The sequence below is a fragment of the Nerophis lumbriciformis genome, linkage group LG15, assembly GCF_033978685.3.
Source record: "Nerophis lumbriciformis linkage group LG15, RoL_Nlum_v2.1, whole genome shotgun sequence".
Taxonomy (NCBI): Eukaryota; Metazoa; Chordata; class Actinopteri; order Syngnathiformes; family Syngnathidae; genus Nerophis; species Nerophis lumbriciformis.
In genome coordinates, this window is record NC_084562.2 from 12,758,707 (window position 1) to 12,784,362 (window position 25,656).

General features: G+C 39.0%; 1 protein-coding gene across 1 annotated transcript in view; it reads right to left on the bottom strand.

Annotated features, from left to right (window-relative positions):
* Positions 1 to 25,656, bottom strand: part of luzp2 (leucine zipper protein 2) — a 433,448-nt gene that overhangs the window by 156,992 nt on the left and 250,800 nt on the right. Inside the window, exons 4-5 of the mRNA XM_061974821.2 lie at positions 25,161 to 25,242; positions 4,560 to 4,622 (exon numbers count right to left, since the gene is read on the bottom strand). Coding sequence (XP_061830805.2) covers positions 4,560 to 4,622; positions 25,161 to 25,242 — 145 coding nt within the window. The remainder of the gene's footprint in view (positions 1 to 4,559; positions 4,623 to 25,160; positions 25,243 to 25,656) is intronic.

Genomic DNA, 25,656 nt, shown 5'->3' on the forward strand with positions numbered 1-25,656 from the left:
CATACATTTTACACATCACAATCCATTATTCTAGTAAAAAATAAATACCGTAATGTCCGGTTTAAAAGCCGCTACTTTTTTTTTTAACTCTGCGTTTTATAGAATTATGCGGCTAATTTATGGATATTTCTGGATTCTTGAGCTTCACATGCCACCAGTAAGTTTTGCCTCGTCACATCAGCTCAAACACACTCACACAATCATTCAGTCAGCCATTTAGCAGGTTAAGGACTCACCCTCGTCATGGACAAGAAACAACAAAATGCACTTGACACAGCCTCCATAGCCGAAGAAGTTTGAACAGGCTATCGAAAAAAGAAAAACCTCTCGCACGGAACAGAAATCCACCACCACCGACAGGTGCGAGGAAATTACGGTACATTTGCAGAGGGCACCATAGTAATTTGGGAGGGGCTTCATAATTGGGACCACAAAAATATAAAATGTGTCACCGGCTTAATACGTTTGCAAACTTTGGTTAGTTTTCAGGCATGTTAGGCCCCCAAAATGTGACCAAATACTGAGAATAGTATTTAAAATAATAAACATAGCAGATAAAAATATGGTGGGTGCATCTCACGATATAATTGTTGTTCCAGGGATGCAATTGTCTGTTTGTGGCATATTTCCATTTAGAAACTGGTAATCCATGCTAGAATAGTTACACAACCAGATGCACACAATGATAAGCCTGCCAAAAACAAAAACAATCTGGTGCGCTGCTCCTGTGTACCAATGTAATCAGTACCATTGGCAGAGTTGCACCGCTATCGAAAGCACTTAATTTGACTTCTTTTATAGAGAGAAGCTGCAGCAGTACGAGTAGGTTGACTGCAGCTGCACAAGCAGACCTGGCACTCACTGCCTGCTTGCTGACAGTCACAAACGCTGATTTGTGGAATCAGGGATCATTACATCCAAAGAAAAAACACAATTTTATGATAGCAATGGCTGGCTGGCAGTTAGTCCCTATTGTAGGCCTTCAGTGGGTCCTTGACCAGTTTTATTTACCTCTTAAAAGCACCGCTATCATGTCATGATTATACAAACCATCAATCATATATAAAATGTGACATCACAAGGTCTGACATCCATCCATCCATCCATTTTCTACCGCTTATTCCCTTTGGGGTCGCGGGGGTGCTGGAGCCTATCTCAGCTACAATCGGGCGGAAGGCGGGGTACACCCTGGACAAGTCGCCACCTCATCGCAGGGCCAACACAGATAGACATTACAGTGTTAAATATTTTTTGTAATGGGGAAGAAACCCAGTCAACCATTTGTCTTCGCATACATCACCGTCAATATGCCGAAGATACTATTATTTAGGGTTCAAACAACTAAAAAACTTCAACACTACAACATATTTAGCAATAAGATGACACAACAATGAAAAAGTGAAGAAAACAGGTCTCGTTTTTGGCGGGGACTACTGATTTCCTCATCTGAAGAGGAAAAGCATTTGATTAGCTGTCCTTCGACCACGCCCCCACCACCACCGGTATTTTGGCAATTTAGGGGAAACCCTGACATTAACACAATGAAAATGTTTTACATTACAATCATGCTTTGTCACTGATATTTTCTAATGTTATTCTGTGATATTTGATTTTTGTGGCTAGCTGAAATATTGTGTAAATTCATCCTCTGCTCAAAAGACCTAAAATCGATCCCGACCTCAAGGTAAACTACCGGCCGGTGTCCCACCTTCCCTTTATTTTGAAAATTCTCAAAAAAAATTGTTGCACTGCAGCTAAATGAACACTTAGCGTTAACAATCTCTGTGAACCCTTTCAGTCCGGTTTCAGGGCAAATCACTCTACGGAGACAGCCCTCGCAAAAATGACTAATGATCTATTGCTAACTATGGATGCTGATGCGTCATCTATGTTGCTGCTACTTGATCTTAGCGCTGCTTTCGATACCGTCGATCATAACATTCTATTAGAACGTATCAAAACACGTTCAGACTTAGCCTTTTCTTGGTTTAAAGGTGCCATATGTAATAATTTCATGTCAAGTCATCATTAAATGGCCATGCTATGTCAAAAGGCATTAATAAATCATGTTCTTTTCGAATACCTTTTGTAACTGATAATGGTAGTTCAGCCGGGATATGCTCATTTCAAAATTAGATTTACAGCCCTGAAATCTTGTTATTGTTTTCATTTCCATGCCCCGCCCTCAACCGTTTGACCAATTAGAAAGTCCGTGAGTGTGTCACATCCAGGTTGTCAGTTACGCACCGCCCTCTGTGTCGAGCTACTGCCACTGGTAAAGTTACTAAACATGTTAGACCTTAGTAAATCTAAAAGGCGTCTTTACGATTCTCAACTTATTCATGACAAAGCCAGGAACAAAACGAGGATGCCTTTGAAAGATGGAGACAATTGAACGCGGAGAAGATTTTTTCATCTGACGCCAAACTTGCTAATTTCCTCCTTGATAGGTAAGTCAGGCATTTATGTTTTATTATTAATTGTAATAAATGAAAATGGACATTTCGTATGTAAACTGTATTGTCCAATACAGTCTATGACCTTGTCTAACAAAACTAGTATATTCGTGCAACAAATGCTTAGGAGCGAAGCACCATCACACTAGCGTAATGCTTACTTAGCATGCTCGCCCGGTCAATGACACATCGACATATAGGCTAACGGGGGACATATATGCCGTTAGCCTGTATGTTGATGTGTCATCCAACTGACAGGGCAAAATATATTTTCAACAAATAAAATGTGGGTAGGGTCAGTGCCTATTTCGTTCTCAATATGCAGATACACTGAGGACATGTGTTCTAACATTAGCACAGCTAATTGCGGTTTCTGGTACTGTATGTGCATCAAACACATATGGGGTGGAATTTGCTTGGCACAATATAATGCATTACATGTAATGATATGTAAGTTACCCATGCCTTGGGCACTAATACACCCCCATACCATCACAGATGCTGGCTTTTGAACTTTGCCCCTATAACAATCCGGATGGTTCTTTTCCTATTTGTTCCGGAGGGCACGACGTCCACAGTTTCCAAAAACAATTTGAAATGTGGACTCGCCAGACCACAGAACACTTTTCCACTTTGCATCAGTCCATCTTAGATGAGCTCGGGCCCAGCGAAGCCAGCGGCGTTTCTGGGTGTTGTTGATAAATGGTTTTCGCTTTGTATAGTAGAGTTTTACCTTGCATTTACAGATGTAGCAACAAACTGTAGTTACTGACAGTGGTTTTCTGAAGTGTTTCTGAGCCAATGTGGTGATATCCTTTACACACTGATGTCTCTTTTTGATGCAGTACCGCCTGAGGGCCCGTAGGTCCGTAATATCATGGCTTACGTGCAGTGATTTCTCCAGATTCTCTGAACCTTTTTGATGATATTACGGACCGTAGATGGTGAAATCCCTAAATTCCTTGCAATAGCTCGTTAAGAAATGTTGTTTTTAAACTGTTCTACAATTTTCTCACGCAGTTGTTGACAAAGTGGTGACCCCGACTTAAACAAGTTGAAAAACGTATTCGGGTGTTACCATTTAGTGGTCAATTGTACGGAATATGTACTTCACTGCGCAACCTACTATTAAAAGTCTCAATCAATCAATCAAAAAACTCGCCCCATCCTTGTTTGTGAATGACTGAGCATTTCATGGAAGCTGCTTTTATACCCAATCATGGCACCCACCTGTTCCCAATTAGCCTGTTCTCCTGTGGGATGTGCCAAATAAGTGTTTGATGAGCATTCCGCAACTTCCTCAGTCTTTTTTGCCACTTGTGCCAGCTTTTTTGAAACATGTTGCAGGCATCAAATTCCAAATGTGCTAATATTTGCAAATTTAATGACGTTTTCCAGTTTGAATGTTAAGTATCTTGTCTTTGTCCCAACATCTGCGGCCCCCTCCAAGGTTTCTCATTGTGCCCATTGGGTTGAGTTTTTTCTTGCCCTGATGTGGGATCTGAGCCGATGTCATTGTGGCTTGTGCAGCCCTTTGAGACACTTGTGATTCAGGGCTATATAAGTCAACTTTGATTGATTGACTGATTGATTGATTGAAAAATGATACCTAATTGTGATTAATTTTGAGTTAACTATGAACAAAATGCGATTAATCACGATGACTTATTTTAATCCTTTGACAGCCCTAGTATATATGTATAGATATAATTATGAAGTAGATCACCTCGACTTGGTCATTTGATAAGTAGCTCGCCTGCTGAAAAAGTGTGGGCACCCCTGGTTTAAACAAATACACCCTTGTAGCAGAGACATTTTCCAAACCCACATAAATCAAAGCAGGTATGAGGGGTAAGACACACTTCAGTATTTATAAACCACATTGATATGTTTATGCATGCAACCACCCACTCGAGTTGAAAGCAACAATCACGTCCACCCAGTCAACCGCACTTGTCAGAAGGCATTTGCAGAACATAAATGCAATAAAGGTGTACATAGGGATGGGGGGGGTGCACTTCAAACGTACAAACTGTAGATAAATATTGATGTAAACAGGACTTATTTTCTGACAAACCTTCGAATGATTCATAGTTGACTCACCTCTTGCTGTAAGTCCTTGATGATTTTGGTTTTCTTTTCCATCTCCGCTTTAATCAGTTTAACCTGAAGACAGACAACACAATAAAGCAGCCGTCGTGAATGTCATCGCTTTTTCCTCATCCGTCAACATTTCGCAAGAATCAAAGAGCATTTAATCAGCGTGTTCACGGCAACCAAACTGGAATAAAGTCAGCGTCGTTCAGTTTTTTTGCAATATACAGGGTCTCTGCAGGTTTCAAAATGTCAAATTTAAGACTTTTTTAAGACCATCTTGGAAATAATGTAAGACCATTTCACATCCATACGGACAACAAATACAACAACAAAGTAAAATCAGAGGTCCAGAATGAATTGTAAGTACCGTATTTTACGGACTATGAGGCGCACTTAAAATCCTCGACAGTGCGCCTTATAACCCGACTTGGACATTATCTGGACTGGACCTGGTTTTAAAAAAAACCTTTAAACGAAGCTAATTTCATTTACAACCAGGTCTGGTGAAGATAAGGTCCCTTTTTTTTTCTTCTTTTTTTTTTTAGATAAGATAAATACATCTTTTCTTGGATAAAAAAGAAAGTAAAACAATATAAAAATAATTACATAAGAAATAAAAAATAGTAATTAAATGAAAATGTTAGTAGACCAGCAGCACAAACAATCAAGTGTGCTTCAGGGACTGTGTCCCTTGCAGAAGTGTTGTCCATGTTGTGGGAACCAGAATATTGGTAGCAGAAAGAAACAACCCCTTTTGTGTGAGTGGGTGTGTATGAGTGTGAATGGGGGAGGGAGGTTTTTTTTGGGGGGTTGATGCACTAGTTGAAAGTGTATCGTGTGTTTTTTTTCTATGTTGATTTAATTAAAAAAAAAAAAAAAAAAAAAGAGCATTTAATCAACGTGTTTACGGCAACCATAATGGAATAAAGTCAGCTTCGTTCAGTTTTTTTGCAATATGCAGGGTCTCTGCAGGTTTCAACATGTCAAATGTAAGACTTTTTTAAGACCATCTTGGAAATAATGTAAGACCATTTCACATCCATACGGACAAAAAATACAACAACAAAGTAAAATCAGAGGTCCAGAATTAATTGTACGTACTGTATTTTCCGGACTATGAGGCGCACTTAAAATCCTCGACAGTGCGCCTTATAACCCGGTGCGCCTAATGTACGGAATAATTCTGGTTTTGCTTACCGACCTCGAAGAAATTTTATTTGATACATTGTGTAATGATAAGTGTGACCAGCAGATGGCAGTCACACATTATAGAGATACGTGTAGACTGCGGTATGATGGCAACCACACATAAGAGACACGTGTAGACTGCAATATGATGGCAGTCACACATAAGAGATACACTATATTGCCAGAAGTATTTGGCCACCCATCCAAATAATCAGAATCAGGTGTCCTAATCACTTGGCCCGGCCACAGGTGTATAAAATAAAGCACAAAGGCATAGACACTGTTTCTACAAACATTTGTGAAAAAATGGGCCCTCTCAGGAGCTCAGTGGTTTCCAGCGTGGAACTGTCATAGGATGCCACCTGTGCAACAAATCCAGTCGTGACATTTCCTCGCTCCTAAATATTCTATAGTCAGCTGTCGGCTTTATTATTAAAAAATGGAAGAGTTTGGTGGAGGAGGAATTATGATGTGGGGTAGTTCCAGTGAAAATAACTTTGAATGCTCCAGGATACCAAAACATTTTAGACAATTGTGGACATGGATGACAGAGTCTGGTGTGGATGAACTTGACTGGCCTGCACAGAGTCCTGACCTGAACCCAATAGAACACCTTTGAGATGAGTTACAACGGAGACTGAGAGCCAGGCATTCTCGACCAACATCAGTGTGTGACCTCACAAATGCGCTTTTGGAAGAATGGTCTAAAATGTCTATAAACACACTCCGCAACCTTGTGGACAGCCTCCCCAAAAGAGTTGAAGCTGTAATAGCTGCACAAGGTGGAACGACATTATATTGAACCCTATGGGTTAGGAATGGGATGGCATTTCAAGTTCATATGTGAGTCAAGGCAGGTGGCCAAATACGTTTGCAATATAGTGTACGTGTAGACTGCAATATGATGGCAGTCACACATAAGAGATATGTGTAGACTGTAATATGATGGCAGTCACACTTAAGAGATATGTGTAGACTGCACTATGATGGCAATATGACTCAAGTAAAGAACACCAACCAAATCGTTGAACTTTTACTTACCCATCTTATGCAAGTCATTTGGCTTTGCTGTGGGCTTCCGTTAGGTTTTCTCCGATGCTAACAACACAACGCTGCGCGCACAGCACACTAGCTGGAGGTGCTCAATAAATTCTGACGGGTCAGCACAGGTAGCCTACTTTAGTTCCGTTTTGTCGTTACGTTTTAGCGTCCTGAAAAATCCAAACATTTAAAAAAAGCAAGATTGAAGTTTATGCATGTTTTAAATAAAAGTAACGTCAGTAGATGTTTAAGACCTTTCAAAATCGTATTTAAGACCTTTTATGAGATTTTAGGCCTTAAATAAAACATTTTGCATTTAAGACTTTTTAAGACCCCACGGTATACTGCATATAGCTGGTGTTTGTGGTTGAGGGACAGCAAATATCCATGGTTACAGTTTTTCACTTTAATACAAGGCTCCCTGAGGGAGTTGCAAAAACGAACGCACCATTTGTCACTTTTAGCTTGTGTGTGTTTAAATATTAAGTGAGCATTTTAAAACGAGAGGAGGAATTTTTTTTTTTTTTTCTCCGTCGTTTCGGAACAGGCCGTTTAAAAGCTTTGTACGTCCTTCAGGGAGGTCATGAAGATAAACCTGTTGACAATGAGGGAAATTATCACAGTGTTGCTGACCTCATACCGGGAAGGGACCGCCGGGAACTGTAAACCAAGCCGCATCGGTTGCCTCACGGTGAGATAACATCACGGTTTATCTTTGATCCTCTCAGTTTTTGTCGGAGCCAAAGGGAGCATGATATGGTTATATCAACATCTTTATGTAAATGTTACATTTTCTGTGCTGAACTACAACATTCTAATATTGACTGCATAGTTAGGGTTAAAAGAGCCAACTGGGTCCCCTTCAAGGTTTCTCATTGTACACCATTTGGTTGAGTTTTTTCTTGCCCTGACGTGGGATCTGAGCAGAGGATGTCGTTGTGGCTTGTGAAGCCCTTTTAGACACTTGTAATTAAGGGCTATATAAATAAACTTTGATTGATTGATTGATTGATTGATGTGTGACATTTGGTTGTTGTTGTTTTTTTCAGAATCCTTATGTGAGACACACATCTTTATCTTTTCTGCGTGTTCTAAATAGTGATAAACTGCTAGCAAGAGGCAGAGCGGCGTGGCTCAGATGGTATTGCCTTTATTATAACAATTAGTTTAAGGCTTTTAATTTGTTGCTGTCAAGACTTGGTCCTTGGGGTTTGTTTTTCCGGAAGGCAACGGAAAATTGGCGCGGGCAAAACGTGAGTGTGAGTACATGTTTAATATTTAAACTCAAAAAGCTCAAAAAGGTATAAACAAAAGGCGCTCACAGCGGAGGTAAAACAACTTGGCTATGAAAACAAAAGGCGCGCACAAAGGCGGAAAACTATGAACAAGAAACAAAAACTTACTTGGCATGGAACTGTGAACATGACATGAAGAAGAGTGATCATAAAGTGTGCAGAGCATAAATGTGATGTCACCAGGCTGACCAACAGAAAATGAAAAGCTTAAATAACACAGACATGATTAACAACAGGTGCGTGACTCAAAACGTGAAACAGGTGCGTGACATGACAGGTGAAAACTAATGGGTTGCTATGGAAACAAAACAAGGGAGTGAACAACCAGGAACTAAGAAAGTGTCCAAAAAACAAACAGCACATGGCCAAACAAAAACATGATCAAAACAGACATGACAGTTGCAGCCCCAGACAAATGTTTAATTTTTTTTAATTTTTGGTCCAATATGCCTCTTTAAACATTTTGGGCTGCCAACCCCTGCCTTAGACCTTAGTTCAGTCCTCTAGAGGGCATCGATCCGCAAAACCAAAACGCCCCCGTGGAGTTATTGAGTCAGTTTAGCTGATTGGAGAGCTAGCTTCCACAGCTAGTGGGTCCATGAAGATGACTTCTGTTTTGTCTGATCAGCCGTTTTACTGCTGTGTTACAGGCACTGTTTGGAAACAATTAAGTTATGTAAATACACATTTACAAAATCTTTCTGTGTAAATAACTCATTTCACGACGTAAATGCGGCTTCTCGTCCGGTGCAACTAATATATGGAAACATTGGTTTTTTTAATACAATTTAGTGGGTGCATCTTATATACCGATGCACTCTGTAATCCAGAAAATACAGTATAAATCGAGATTGACCTATTTTCAAAAACCTCCAACAATATACATGCTGTAAATATGAATGTGATGTAGTAACATGCACATTCACGATAACATGTAATATTTACAGTACTTTGGTCATTTTAGCATTAACTAAACTTTTTACTTGGGCGCACTGATTTTGCAGAGCGCATAGCAACAAACACTACTTCCATCAACAACAACAGCATTTAGAGCATGTTCTAAGTATGCTACCACTAATCATACAGGACTTTGTGAGAGATGACGATGACTACTACTTTGGGACAAACCAGGATCCATAACCTTATCCTTTTGAGCCTGAATATATGGAGGATGAGCTACAAGTGTTAATAGCTGGGTGCTAAGTAAAGTCGGCTAGAGCGAAACACTAAGCCATTGTTCTATCATTAGCATTTAGCAGTAGTGCTATACGTTTATTTGACAACATAACAAAACAGTTGGAATTTAGCACTAGTGCTACACGTTTAATTGACAACATAACAAAACGGTCACTACAATGACTGATCTCACTGGGATGTCGACCAAGGCATTTATAATCAAGCATTACATTTTAGAAACTCAGAGGCGAGAAGCTAAAGCTCTCGCTAGTGGCCGGAGAAACAGTGGAAGAATGTCTCTGCGAGCAAGGCACTGTGTTACTCCGACAGAAAAGTAGTTCCTCGAAGTTAGCTCTTACAATAACGCGCTATAGCTTGGTGTATATGCACATCACGGCATGTAAATGAAGCATTGTTGGCAGTTTTTGGATGTTTTTAGAGGGCTTTATAGGCAGAACAGATGACTCCCCAATACCTGCATTGTTAGCTGCCTCTTGCTAGCAGTTTTTCACTTCTTCGAACACACAGAAAAGAGAAATACATGTGTGTTCTTGTCTCACATAAGGATTTTGAAATGATGAGCGGAAAAAAAAGTATTTTTTGTGTTTGTTTTCTTAAACAGAAGTTTCTCTTTTAACAGATCATTGCCTTCCCTGCGTGCTGCTCAGTAATGTTCACCATCTATTTTCTGATAATTGCAATGCTTCTAAAGGGAAAAGTGGCATTACTTTACAGCCAATGAAAATGAACATTCTCTACTGCTGCATGGTGTCCAATGAGTATGTTTGTTATGTTATGTTGAATATGAACATACTGTACAAAAAAGGAATATTGATGTCTACTGTACTGCCACAATAGGACACGTTCGGTGAAAACAATGCTAATGTCAGCAATTGCCTCGTCTGGTGTCACAGAAATTAGGGCTGAAAATCTTTGGGCACCACACGATTTGTTTCGATTCGATTCTTCGGGGAAATGATTAGATTAAGCACCTCCAAAACCCTCAAATCTAGACTCCAAACATCCCAGAACAAGCTAGTCAGATTACTTCCAGACCTCCACCCGAGATCACACCTCACTCCTACCCACTTCTCCAAAGTGGGCTGGCTCAGGGTGGAGGACAGAGTTAAACAACTTGCACTGAGCCTAGTCTATAAAATCCGCTACACCTCCCTGATACCAAAGTACATGTCAAACTACTTCCTTAACGTAAATGACCGCCATAACCACAACACCAGAGGGAGCTCCACTAACCACGTTAAACCCAGATTCCGATCTAACAAAGGTCTTAACTCATTCTCTTTCTATGCCACATCAGTATGGAATGCACTCCCAACAGGTGTAAAAGAAAGGGCATCTCTATCCTCCTTCAAAACTGCACTAAAAGAACACCTCCAGGCAACTTCAACCCTAAACTAACAACCTCCCTTCCTCATCATGCCTCTTCGGATTCTAAATAATCAAATGTAGACACTTTTTCTTATAATTTCTGATCTCTCTCTCTGTGTCCACTACTTGCTGTACATATCCTACCTACCAAGTCAGTACTACACCGTTCCAATGTCCATTTCTCTGATAATGCAATTGTTGATGACTGAAGTGTTGATACCAAGCAAACCTAAACCCCCCCTCCCCCCTCCATATCCCACACCCCGGATTGTAAATAATGTAAATAATTCAATGTATATACTCTGATGATTATCTTGTGTGATGACTGTATTATGAAAATAGTAAATATCTGTATCATGAATCAATATAAATGGACCCCGACTTAAACAAGTTGAAAAACTTATGCGGGTGTTACCATTTAGTGGTCAATTGTACGGAATATGTACTTCACTGTGCAATATACTAATACAAGTTTCAATTAATCAATCAAAGATACAGAATTAATTCTTGATTCAAAACAATTCTTGATTCAAAATCAATACTTTTTTTAATAACATTTGTATGATTAACTACATTCCTCAAATAAATAGAAAAACAGCTCTGATCATGTTTTACATGACTTAAAAGAAAACTGGTATTGTTGTAAAATTCTACCCAAACATTTAATACAGATAAAGCAACAACAGATGTATCCAACACTTCTCTTTTCTAAAGTAAATCTGGATAGCAGATTGGGCATCTTAGAGAAAAGCGCTATATAAATATCATTTACTTCAACAAAATGATTTGCCTGAGAGGCTGGACATGACAGATTAAAACAAATAAAATGGAAAAAATAATACATTTTGGATTTTTTTGTAATCAATTAAAAATCATTACAAAAGAGAATTGCGATTAATTCGAAAAGCAATATCTTTTTTTAACACCCTTAAAGAAATTCCAAGGAAAATAGAAAAAGTAGAATGTCGAATGTATGAGTTGGCATTATCAGATGTTCCCATAAACCATTTTGGCCTCAAAAGTGGTGCGATTTTTTTGGGCCTAAAATCCGATCCGATACCGAGCCCTGATTGAATACTCGAACATGTTTTATAGCAAGTGACTAAAGTAAACACATTAACTGATTTTAATAAAACTTATTGTATTCAATTTAGAATTTGCTCGTATTGCTTTGCTCTCATTTAAATCATTTGGGTTTTACCTTCAAAGCCTTCCTGTATCAATACAATTACCGTACTACCTCACTCAGATGATCACCGGTCAATTAAAAAAAGACAAAGATCGGGATTGTGGCATCTCCTATCATTGTTTTAGCACATTAGTACTGAGCGTGCATCCTAAAAATCTTTGTCTTGGTATCATTTATAGCAGGGGTGTCAAACGTACGGCCCGAGGGCCGGATCAGGTTTTATCCGGCCCACGGGACGAGAGTGCTAAGTATAAAAATTAACCTGACATTTTTGAATGAAATAAACTGCTGTTCTAAATGTGTCCACTGGATGTCACAATAGTAATTCTTTGTATCTTTGTAGATGATGCTACATACAGGTAAAAGCCAGTAAATTAGAATATTTTGAAAAACTTGATTTATTTCAGTAATTGCATTCAAAAGGTGTAACTTGTACATTATATTTATTCATTGCACACAGACTGATGCATTCAAATGTTTATTTCATTTAATTTTGATGATTTGAAGTGGCAACAAATGAAAATCCAAAATTCTGTGTGTCACAAAATTAGAATATTACTTAAGGCTAATACAAAAAAGGGATTTTTAGAAATGTTGGCCAACTGAAAAGTATGAAAATTAAAAATATGAGCATGTACAATACTCAATACTTGGTTGGAGCTCCTTTTGCCTCAATTACTGCGTTAATGCGGCGTGGCATGGAGTCGATGAGTTTCTGGCACTGCTCAGGTGTTATGAGAGCCCAGGTTGCTCTGATAGTGGCCTTCAACTCTTCTGCGTTTTTGGGTCTGGCATTCTGCATCTTCCTTTTCACAATACCCCACAGATTTTCTATGGGGCTAAGGTCAGGGGAGTTGGCGGGCCAATTTAGAACAGAAATACCATGGTCCGTAAACCAGGCACGGGTAGATTTTGCGCTGTGTGCAGGCGCCAAGTCCTGTTGGAACTTGAAATCTCCATCTCCATAGAGCAGGTCAGCAGCAGGAAGCATGAAGTGCTCTAAAACTTGCTGGTAGACGGCTGCGTTGACCCTGGATCTCAGGAAACAGAGTGGACCGACACCAGCAGATGACATGGCACCCCAAACCATCACCCAACCATGCAAATTTTGCATTTCCTTTGGAAATCGAGGTCCCAGAGTCTGGAGGAAGACAGGAGAGGCACAGGATCCACGTTGCCTGAAGTCTAGTGTAAAGTTTCCACCATCAGTGATGGTTTGGGGTGCCATGTCATCTGCTGGTGTCGGTCCACTCTGTTTCCTGAGATCCAGGGTCAACGCAGCCGTCTACCAGCAAGTTTTAGAGCACTTCATGCTTCCTGCTGCTGACCTGCTCTATGGAGATGGAGATTTCAAGTTCCAACAGGACTTGGCGCCTGCACACAGCGCAAAATCTACCCGTGCCTGGTTTACGGACCATGGTATTTCTGTTCTAAATTGGCCCGCCAACTCCCCTGACCCTAGCCCCATAGAAAATCTGTGGGGTATTGTGAAAAGGAAGATGCAGAATGCCAGACCCAAAAACGCAGAAGAGTTGAAGGCCACTATCAGAGCAACCTGGGCTCTCATAACACCTGAGCAGTGCCAGAAACTCATCGACTCCATGCCACGCCGCATTAACGCAGTAATTGAGGCAAAAGGAGCTCCAACCAAGTATTGAGTATTGTACATGCTCATATTTTTCATTTTCATACTTTTCAGTTGGCCAACATTTCTAAAAATCCCTTTTTTGTATTAGCCTTAAGTAATATTCTAATTTTGTGACACACGGAATTTTGGATTTTCATTTGTTGCCACTTCAAATCATCAAAATTAAATGAAATAAACATTTGAATGCATCAGTCTGTGTGCAATGAATAAATATAATGTACAAGTTACACCTTTTGAATGCAATTACTGAAATAAATCAAGTTTTTCAAAATATTCTAATTTACTGGCTTTTACCTGTATGTACAAAATAAACCACATGATGTTAGTACATCCAAAAATAATCAAGCTACATAAAAAACATACTGTAATTTGATTTTGATATATATTTTTTATCTTGATAGATTGGAAATTAACACCAATGAGTTGACTGACGAACATTATCACATCATTTATTTAGAAAATATAAATAATGACAAATAAAGATAGCATACTATTAACCGCAACATGTAAGTGTAAAAAAAACCCCAACAACAATATGATTTGTACAATTTCAGAATGTGCTTGTTCTATTTTTAAACAAAGAAAACAATCTGAAGTTGTCTTTATTTTTAAGTTATCGTGCTGTGATTTTACCAGTCCGGCCCACTTGGGAGTAGATTTTTCTCCATGTGGCCCCCCGATCTAAAATGAGTTTGACACCCCTGATTTATAGCATTGTTACTTCTCAACCAAGAACCATGACATCTTACAAGACAGGTGAGTTTATAGGGAGAAAAGTAATAGTGATGTTGACTTTACGCAGGAAAGAAATATTAAAACCCAACAATTTTGTTCAAAATGAAAAAAATAAACTCAACTTTATATGTCTGTTTATACTTAACCAGTGGTTTTATCGGATATAATGCACGACTACATATTATTGAAGGAGATATATGATTTATCGTTCCTACTGTAAATAGCAATGGTGTTAGGGGTTTTTATTTTGATCCAAAAGCAAACAGCTTTTAGCATTTGCTCAGCACTGAAGGTGTTCACTGAGATGCACAATGAGGATCAGGTGCAATATGTGGGAGTGGGAATGTTGAGCGTTGAGGTGAGAGTCTGTGCTGGAAAGAGATTAATTTCCAAGAGACTCTTGGAAATTGGAAGGGACACCCTTAGTCTGTTCACATCTAATGGATCATGCTGCCACCTGGGAACTTTAAATGAGAACAGTCCAATTGGCGATTGACCAATTCCCACGAATGGCGAGACTAGATTGTGTTCAAGGGAGGAACACAAGTGACGCCCACGTACCTTACTGACCCCCTATAACAACATCATTGGGAATCAGAGCCCTGGTGGCACGCATGAGGTACTTAAGTCAGACTGGAACTATTATTATTTTACTGGCATGGGCTGTTGGTCTACAGGAGAATTTGTTGGCATGACCAAAAGAAAATAAGGGTTAAGCAGATCATCAATTATGACGTCAAACCTTTTTACAAAAAAAACTTGTTTAAACAAGAAATTGCAGGTAACAATTACAGCAATGACATTGTAATATTCAGTCTTGATAGGCCCAATGTATTTTCTCTTGGTTAGCAAGAACACACTGCTGAAACCCAAGATGTTTGAAGTGGTTATGCAACATTACTTTGGTAAATCTTGTCTTACTCCCAAATACCACTGAACCAACACAGTAGCCATGCTTAGCCGCAGTATCTAACAAAAGGTTTTGATATAATCAACACATTAACAGGGGTGTCAAAGTCATTTTACAAATGTACAAATCATAATGTTGTTGTTTTTTTTTTTTTACAATTACCTGTTGCGGTTAATAGTATATATACTTTATTTGTCGTTATTTATATTTTCTGAATAAATTATGTGATAATGTGTCATGCCTTTGTGATCATGTTTTGTTTGATTATGTTCCGTTGGTTTTTGGACTCTTTGTGCACTCTTGTTTGTTTTGTTACCTTGCCGACCCTTTAGTTTTCACCTGTTTCACGTTTTGGACTCACGCACCTGTGACTAATTAGGTCACCAGTATTTAAGCTTGTAGCTGCCAGGCAGTCGGCCTGGCGACATTACCTCTACTACTCATGTTATTACCCCTGATACTCTTGTTTTATGCCATGCCATAGTTCCATGCTCTTTCCATGCTTAACCAAGTAAGTTTTGTTTATTTGTGTCACAGTAAGTGTTTTCGTTTTTATGTCCATAGTTTTGCCTTTGTTCTAGTTTTTGTTTTCATAGCCAAGTTTGTTTTCCGCCTTGTGCGCGCCTTTTGTTTACACTTTTTATAGTCAGAATTAACATGTCTTTACCTTCACACATTGTCCAGTCAAGTCGTTTTGCACCCAGGGAAAGCAATCCTCGCAGTAATTTGCGCCATAGTCCACTTAATGACATGATGTGTATCAAGATGAAAATATTACATCAAAATCAAATTACAGTATGATATTTATGTAGTTTGATCATTTTCCTCGACCGATGCACTAACATCATGTCGTTTATTTTGTACATATGTAGCATCATCTACAAAGATACAAATAATTGCTATTGCGACATCCAGGGGACACATTTAGAACAGCAGTTTCTTTCATTCCAAAATTTCAGTTAAATGTTTATACTTAGCAAACTCATCCCGTGGGCCGGATAAAACCTGTTCGCGGGCCTGATCCGGTCCTCGGGCCGTACGTTTGACACCCCTGCATTAGAACGATACGGCATGAGGAGTGTGGTACTAAATTAGATGAACAGCTACTTAACAAACAGGAAGCGATGTGCGAGGCTGGTGTAGCACAAGGGTCAGTTCTGGGGACAAAATTATTCAATTTATATGTCAACGACATCTGAAATGCCACAGAATACCTGAAACTAGTCCTGGTTGCTGAGGACACTGCTGCATTCTGCTCAAGGGCAAATACACAGAAAGTAATGAGTACTCTAATATCAATATTGACGATACCAAATCTTTATGCTCGACTATCGATTCTCAAATCAAAATATTGATACTTTTGATACTTTAGTGTTTTGACAAAATGTATTTCATAAACAGGAACACAGTGCAAAGTAAGTAAATCAGTCAGATCTTGTCTAAATGAAACGTGAATGGTGGGAACTACCTAAGTAAAGACTTGGGATGTAAAAGTCAAATTCTTCACAATAATGTGACGTGTTACGGTATCAAACGAAAAATTGGTGAGTGTACTGTTTTTCTGGCGCTTTATCATTGGGTGGGTCTGAAATTAACAACATTTCCCAGAATCCTCAGCACAGCGCAGGGCAGGCAAGTTGGGGAGCGTAACTCCGTAAGCAGGAAGTGAAGCGTTCGTAGTAGATAACAGGAATTGTTTTTTTGGAGGGAATTTCCGAAACATGTCATCAAAATCCAACCATAACTGTTTGAGGTATGTTGCTAACAAACAGTCAAACAAACGCTGGCGAAAACATAACCTTTTTGGCGAAGGTAAGAAAGTATGCGTTTTGGAAAGCAAAGTGCACCAAAAACAAAAATGTAGCACCATCGGAAATACAAGTAAACTTAAAAGTTACTTGGTAAAGGTATTGACATTATTAAAAGTTTAATTGTTAATTAAGTTTTCTAACAAACAGTATTTTCAAGACTGATACACACGTCCACAGTAGAGGACACTGGCGAAAACATAACCTTTTTGGCGGAGGTAAGAAAGTATGCGTTTTGGAAAGCAAAGTGCACCAAAAACAAAAACGTAACACCATCGGAAATACAAGTAAACTTAAAAGTTACTTGGTAAAGGTATTGACATTATTAAAAGTTTAATTGTTAATTAAGTTTTCTAAGAAACGGTATTTTCAAGACTGATACACACGTCCACTGTAGAGGACACTGTTTCTCATAAAGTTAATATAAAGTTGGAAAGTTTCACTGCAATAAGGCGCTTTTGGTAGCCATCCACAAGTTTCTGGCAAGCTTCTGGTTGAATTTTTGACCACTCCTCTTGACAAAATTGGTGCAGTTCGCTAAATTTGTCTTCTGACATGGACTTGTTTCTTCAGCATTGTCCACACATTTGAGTCAGGACTTTGGGAAGGCCATTATAGAACCTTAATTCTAGCCTGAAGCACCAGTTCCATTGGCAGCAAAACAGGCCCAGAGCATAATACTACCACCACCATGCTTGACGGTAGGTGTTCTTGGGATTAAAGGCCTCACCTTTTCTCCTCCAAACATATTGCTGGGTATTGTGGCCAAACAGCTCAATTTTTGTTTCATCTGACCACAGAACGTTCCTCCATAAGGTCTTATCTTTGTTCATGTGATGGTAGATGAAACAAAAAAATAGCTGTTTGGCCACAATACCCAGCAATATGTTTGGAGGAGAAGTGCCTTATTGCAGTGCAACTTGCCATGGTCATGTAACCAAATATTATCATTGCTGTATGTATACTTTTGACCCAGCAGATTTGGTCACATTTTCAGTAGACCCATAATAAATTCATAAAAGAACCAATCACTCTATCACAAAAAAATAAGAGTTGTAGAAATTATTGTAATCTCAAGACAGCCATGACATTATGTTCTTTACAAGTGTATGTAAACTTTTGATCACGACTGTATAACAAAAAGTGGCAAGACATATTTCTGTTTTGAATAAGGAGCAAAAATTTGTCAATTATGTCGACAAAAATCAATAATGAAATGTGTTATACATTGACGTAACATTTGTTTGTTGATCACGTTGTCATCGCTTCTGTTTTAAGAACCAAACTTTGCTTCCGACTCCTTTTTCTACATGTTGACTTGTTTTAGGGTGCGTGTTTATAAAGCTTATACATTTGTGACATGATTTAAATAAATCACATCGTTTTGAATACATTCGAGAGCACACTATTGAAAAATGTGAACACCAAACGCATGTGACGTTCGCATGCTTCCGTTTGTGAAACTCGCAAGAGATGATTAATACTATTTAAAGAACATAAATGTCAAACTCAATAAAACACTGCAAGTGGGAGTTGTCTGTACTCTTAAGAGAAATCCAATGGAAAGCTCCTGCAGTCTTATTTCACTGTTGTTTATCGCAGCAAGCCGCCGGTTTGATTTTTGATTGTAATGTCACAGCATGCATTGTCTGTCAGCCTCTGACTAACAACCGAGGCCAATAGTAGACATGGGACCTTTTTATGAGCATGGATTAGGTCCTTGAGATTCTGAGTGCATTCTGTCTCACAATATTGAGCGCTACGCGTCTTATAAGAGATCATTTTATTATGTTTTTTTTAAATTTTTTTAATAAAAATGTGTATTCATTCAATTCAAGGTCTATTGTTCTTTAAGTTCATTTTGAACATGCATTTGTTCAATTTCTCATTACAACAAGGAAGAAGCACATCTTATTTAATCCTACACCTTTTCCACTTCATAGCAATTACTAGGGATGTCCGATACCGGTCTGCCGATATTATCGGCCAACAAATGCTTTAAAATGTGATATCGGAAATTATCGATATCGGTTTCAAAATTATCGGTATCGGTTTCAAAAAGTAAAATGTTTTACTTTTTAAAACGCCTCTGTGTGCTTGGACGTAGGGATAGCTACAGAGCGCCAAGAAACCTTAAAGTCATTTCCTTTGCATGCCGGCCCAGTCACATAATATCTACGGCTTTTCACACATAAGTGAATGCAAGGCATACTTGCTCAAGAGCCATACAGGTCACACTGAGGGTGGCCGTATAAACAACTTTAACACTGTTACAAATACGCGCCACACTGTTAACCCACACCAAACAAGAATGACAAACACATTTCGGGAGAACGTCCGCACCGTAACACAACATAAACACAACAGAACAAATACCCAGAACCCCTTGTAGCACTAACTCTTCCGGGACGCTACAATATACACCCCGCTACACCCTACTCCCCCCCCAACCCCCACCTCAACCCCGCCCACCTCAACCTCCTCATGTCCCAAATTCCAAGCTGCTGTTTTGAGGCATGTTTAAAAAAATAATGCACTTTGTGACTTCAATAATAAATATGGCAGTGCCATGTTGGCATTTTTTTCCCATAACTTGAGTTGATGTATTTTGGAAAACCTTGTTACATTGTTTAATGCATCCAGCAGGGCAGCACAACAAAATTTGGCATAATAATGTGTTAATTCCACGACTGTATATGTCGGCATCGGTTGATATTAGTATCGGTAATTAAGAGTTGGACAATATCGGAATATCGGATATCGGCAAAAAAGCCATTATCGGACATCTCTAGTTTGTTCACTGCCTGCTCTCAATTTGTCACACAATTTAAATCAATGTGTAACAAAGACAACAGTCCTCATAAATAAATAGTTGAGTAAGTTATGAGATAGTTAAGACTATCCCATTTTAAGTAAGGTTCAAGTTGTTTATCAGAACTCTTCTTTGTACTTTGTAAACACCTTGAGTTTGAATAGTTTCTTAAACTGGATCATGTTGTCCCGATAACAATATTTTGGTATCGGTACCGGTAACAAAATTGTTTCGATACTTTTCGGTACTTTTCTAAATAAAAGGGACCATAAAAATTGCATTATTGGCTTTATTTTAACAAAAAAATCTTAGGGTACATTAAACATAGGTTCCTTATTGCAAGTTTGTCCTTAAATAAAGTTGTGAACATACAAGACAATTTGTTTTTTATTAGAAGTAAGCAAACAAAGGCTCCTAATTTAGCTGCTGACATATGCAGTAACATATTGTGTCATTTTCCATTCTATTATTTCGTCAACATTTTTAAGGACAAGTGGGTCAAATTCAGAGGGTAATTTCACCACACCTACTGTGTGTCTGTGACTATCAGTGGTACTTTAACTTTAACTTAAATAATCAGTAATCAAATTACTTTTTTAAAGACCACTGTGGCAACCATGATTATTTTGCACATTTTCCAGTAGCTGAGATTGTTAATTTGGGCAAATTGTTAAGCAATGTCTGTGCAGAGTGAACTGAATTGTGTTTCAATTGATGAAAACAAACTGTACAAAATGACATTTCAAATGGGTATGGTTGTATGAACTGCAAAAGCATAACCACTTAATGAGATTTATGCGATGTAATTTATTGATAGTACTTAGTAGGAGGAGGGGCAACCCAGTACGTGTTGGAAAAGCTAAATATAGATTACATTAGTCGTCAATTAGTCATGCCAATTTGGACTGAGCATTATCTCATATATGCCAACAACTACTGTAGAAAAAAAAAGAGTAATTACAGACATTAGATAAGCATTAAGATGTCTCTTCCAATTGTTTGATTGAGTATGGAGGTTGTTGGTCGAACATGGATTCCCCATAGTCAGTACAATTATGCATGTTAATTTATTTGGCCTAGAAAGCATTTTGTACAGAACAATTGAGACACACTGAATGATGCTAACAGATCCTAAAATGCTCATTTAATATGATTTGGAAGAGAATTGGACATAAAACCACAGGAGGCTAAACCGAGAGTGGCGGGGTCTACCAATAAAACAAAGAGCTGTTTGTATTGGAGAAACACATGTTTATTTTCTATTTTATTCTAACTTACACACACACAATAACATCACTTGTTTCATAACATATAGCCCAAATTAAGTTGTGGTTTAATGAAGTTTTATTTGAAAGATGGTCTTTGTTTTGCTTGCAGAAAATGTTTTGCTTTTGGTTGCTGGTTGTGTGGAAAAACCTCCAAATTTAGAGTCATTCCGATGACTGTAACATACTTTTGTGGTGCCCCTAATGGATGGTGCTAAATATATTGTTTTGGAAGACATGCTGCAATACGTGTAACACAGATAGCCTGAATGTTTTATTTTCCACCCATCCATTTTTTTTGTCCTTTTCGGGGTAATCATTAGAGGAAATTGGTCAATCATGTATTGACAGTTAAAGGAAATCTGCACTTTTTTTTTCAATTTTGCCCATCTTTCAAAATCCTAAAATCCAAAATCCCCATCTCTTTCCTTTTTCTGTGCATTCTAAATAGTAAAAAAACTGCTAGTATGACGTGGTTAAAAATGCAGCTAATTGGTATTAATGTATTTCGCCCATAAAACACTCTAAAAAACATCAAACATATTATGATCCTTTGCCCGGATCATGTGTTATTTTAGTTTGACTCCCTTAGTTCTGTTTTGAGCACCCCTGGGTTTGTGTTTTAGTTGCCATGACTGCAGATTAGTTTAACCTGCCTCTGATTAGTGTTCGGGACGCTCACCTGTCTTGTTTGCTGTAAGCAACACGTTATGTTTGTGTATACCTTGCTTCTGGTGCCTATGCCTGTTTATCTTTTGATTCCTGTGCTAATATTCGCCTTAGCTGCCTGTGTTATCGGCACACTTGTTTGTATTTTTGAAGGATTTCTGAGAATAAATCTTCGTCTTACCTGCACCTTGCCTCCGGAGTTCCTGCTGCATCTTGGGAGAATGATCCGTGCAGTAAAATGCGACCCGAGCGTAACAAAAATCCTCCAACAAAGTTTTATATACATGCTGTACATTCTCTATACTATATCTATATCACTTTAGGCATTTTCCTGACTTTCTCAGGGCAGTCAATTGATTGTAAAATAACTGTTTGTCTCTACCTAGTAGGTTCCATCACTTCACGCTAAAAGATTTTGATTGGCCAGAACTCGCGATCGATTAAATGCCTTGACAATACAATGACCTGGATGAATGAGACCATCCATAGACATTACCCTATCTTCTTTCCTGGGTGCATTGATTTCACACAGCGCACAGCAACGAACGTTACTTCCGTCAACAACAGCGACTAAAGCACTTTCTGTGTTTGCCACCACTAATGGCAGACTTTGTGAGAGCCGTGGAGGGTTATCATGTAGCACTATTGCTAAATGTTTCAAATACGAATCTATAAAACACTGGGATTATTTCTGATGGGATGGTTGTATATTTCAGCACATGCTCAAACTCCTCAAATAAAATAAAAAAAATAAACTTCCCAGCAATGTTGCGGTGGTCTTATGGTGTGTTTCATTTGTTTAGAGCTAATTCGGTAAACTACACATTTTCAAAGTTGACCAACTTGGTGAGATGCATTATTATGCATGATTTATAGCCTAGCATTAACTTTTACTAATTCATCGTCAATACAGCAGAAGCAGCTCAAGCCACTTTTTTTATTTTATGGCGGGTTGCGAACAACGTTATTAGCAGTTCAAACTAGCTAGTAGCTGGCTACTCAATAGTGTTTGGAGTAGCAGTGTGAGCAAGGTGTTAGCTTCTACAATAACAATGTTGCTATAGAACCTCACAGCATGTACAGTCGTGGTAAAACATTATACATGCAATGTAAAAAACACCTTTTCTTCTCCAAACCTATTGCTGGGTATTGTGGCCAAATAGCTAAATTTTTGTTTCATCTGACATCACATGTACAAAGATAAATGATAAATGATAAATGGGTTATACTTGTATAGCGCTTTTCTACCTTCAAGGTACTCAAAGCGCTTTGACGGTATTTCCACATTCACCCATTCACACACACATTCACACACTGATGGCGGGAGCTGCCATGCAAGGCGCTAACCAGCAGCCATCAGGAGCAAGGGGTGAAGTGTCTTGCCCAAGGACACAACGGACGTGACTAGGATGGTAGAAGGTGGGGATTGAACCCCAGTGACCAGCAACCCTCCGATTGCTGGCACGGATAAGACCTTTTGGAGGAAAGTTCTGTGGTCAGATAAAACAAAAATTGAGCTGTTTGGCCACAATACCCGGCAATATGTTTGAAGGAGAAAAGGTGAGGCCTTTAATCCCAAGAACACCATGCCTACCGTCAAGCATGGTGGTGGTAGTATTATGCTCTGGGCCTGTTTTGCTGCCAATGGAACTGGTGCTTTACAGAGAGTAAATGAGACAATGAAAAAGGACGATTACCTCCAAATTCTTCAGGACAACCTAAAATCATCAGCCAGGAGGTTGGGTCTTAGGCGCAGTTGGGTGTTCCAAGAGGACAATGACCCCAAACACACGTCAAAAGTGGTAAAGGAATGGCTAAACCGGGCTAGAATTAAGGTTTTAGATTAGATTTAGATTTATTGGTCCCCTTGGGGAAATTCATTGTCACTGCCGTACATTTAAACACTAGACATTACACATCACACAAAAAAAAAATAACAAAAAGACATCATACATGACTAACACACATTTACAGACTTGTCAGACAGGTCGGCCGGGCCTGCTGTTAAGGGCGGCTATATCTGCAGGGATAAGGCTTTTCCTGAAGCGGGCCCGCCGGAATTTGATAGTTCTGTACCTGCGCCCTGATGGTAGTGGGATGATGTATTGGTGTAGTGGGTGAGTGATATCCTGGACTATTGTTTTTGGCAGTCGGGTGATGGACCTGTGGTTTAAATCTGAAATGTTGGGTGTGGGTAGGCCGATGATTTTAGCTGCTATGTTTGTAATGCGTGTGAGTTTGGTCCGGTTGGTTACAGAAAGCATGGTGAAAAAACATGTGGAACAGTACAGAAGGATGGGTTGAACAATGCTTTGGTAAAGTAATAACAGGAGATGAGGTGCAACGTATAGTCCTTTAAGTTTTCGGATGGCTGACAGTCTTTGTTGACTTCTTTTTTGAATGTCCGTGGTGTGCTGATCAAAGGTGAGTTACGCCCAGGTATTTAAAAGTGTCAACTGTTTTAACTGTTTGTGTGTTTATGATGATGGGGTTCTGAGGTGAGGGGGGGTTGAACCATATTTATTTTGTTTTATTGACATTGATTTCCAGATAACTGGCTGTGCATGACTTAGAATGGCCTTGCCAAAGACTTGACTTAAACGTGTGGATAATGCTGAAGAAACAAGTCCATGTCAGAAAACAAACACATTTAGCTGAACTGCACCAATTTTGTCAAGAGGAGTGGTCAAAAATTCAACCAGAAGCTTGCCAGAAGCTTGTGGATGGCTACCAAAAGAGCCTTATTGCAATGAAACTTGCCAAGGGACATGTAACCAAATATTAACATTGCTGTATGTATACTTTTGACCCAGCAGATTTGGTCACATTTTCAGTAGACCCATAATAAATTCCTAAAAGAACCAAACTTCATGAATGTTTTTTGTGACCAACAAGTATGTGCTCCAGGCACTCTATCACAAACAAATAAGAGTTGTAGAAATGATTAGAAACTCCAGACAGCCATGACATTATGTTCTTTACAAGTGTATGTAAACTTTTGACCACAACTGTAAATGGAGTGTTAGGGGTTTTTGAATGTTTTTTTAGAGCACTTAATAGGCGGACGAGATGAAATTCCAATTAACTGCATTGTTGGTACTAGCAGTTTGACACCAAATTAATTGTTCTTGTTTTTGTATCGAAAAAATACAATACAAAAGTGCAGTTTTCTTTTAACCCGACACAAAAGGAGATAACAAAAGTGAACACAGGGTGAGCACCTCCACACAGGAAAACTAAGATAGCCACTAGGCTATTGTGTTGGCCTTGCTCAGTCTTATTATTCTTTAGTTGGGGTTTGAATGAAGGGGACAGACCACTTTCTCTTGCCATTTTCTAAGAGTGTCAAGTGTGGAGTGAAGGAGGTGACAGCGAGGTAGCTCCTGGCTAATAAGCCTGGATCAGGGGGGGGGACCGTGTGACAGGTGACAAGGCAGGTTCCAGACAACCGGATGTTGATGGTCAGGTCAGGTTCGTCTTACCGTGGCCTGCTGCTTCTCGGCTCTCTCGTTTGCCTCGTCCAGCTGCTTCTGCAAGGCAGCCTGGAGGGACTTCATCTCGTCTCTGTCAATTGTGAAGCAAATGAGAAACTGTTAGCACACGATTCTTGCAGGTTTAGACTGGCTGATGAGGTAAATGTCTATACATTTGGAGCCCAAAACTCGCCCATTCCTGGCTTTTTTTTTGCTGCCAAAGTAAGCAGTTCGGATCACAGAAAAACACATCTCATTCACCCTAGCTCAATAATATAGTACATGATTTACAGCATAATGATTGTTATGTTTGCAACTTAGAGAGGAACTGCAATTTTTGGGGGGAATTTTGCTTATCGTTCACAATCCTTATGAGAGACAAGAAGATAACTTTTTTTTTTTTGCAGTCTAATGTAAAAATTGGCTCGTTCTAGGTGGCTAGCAATGCAGCTAAGGGGAGCAATCAATTATACCGCTAAATCACTTTAAAAATTAATTCAACAAC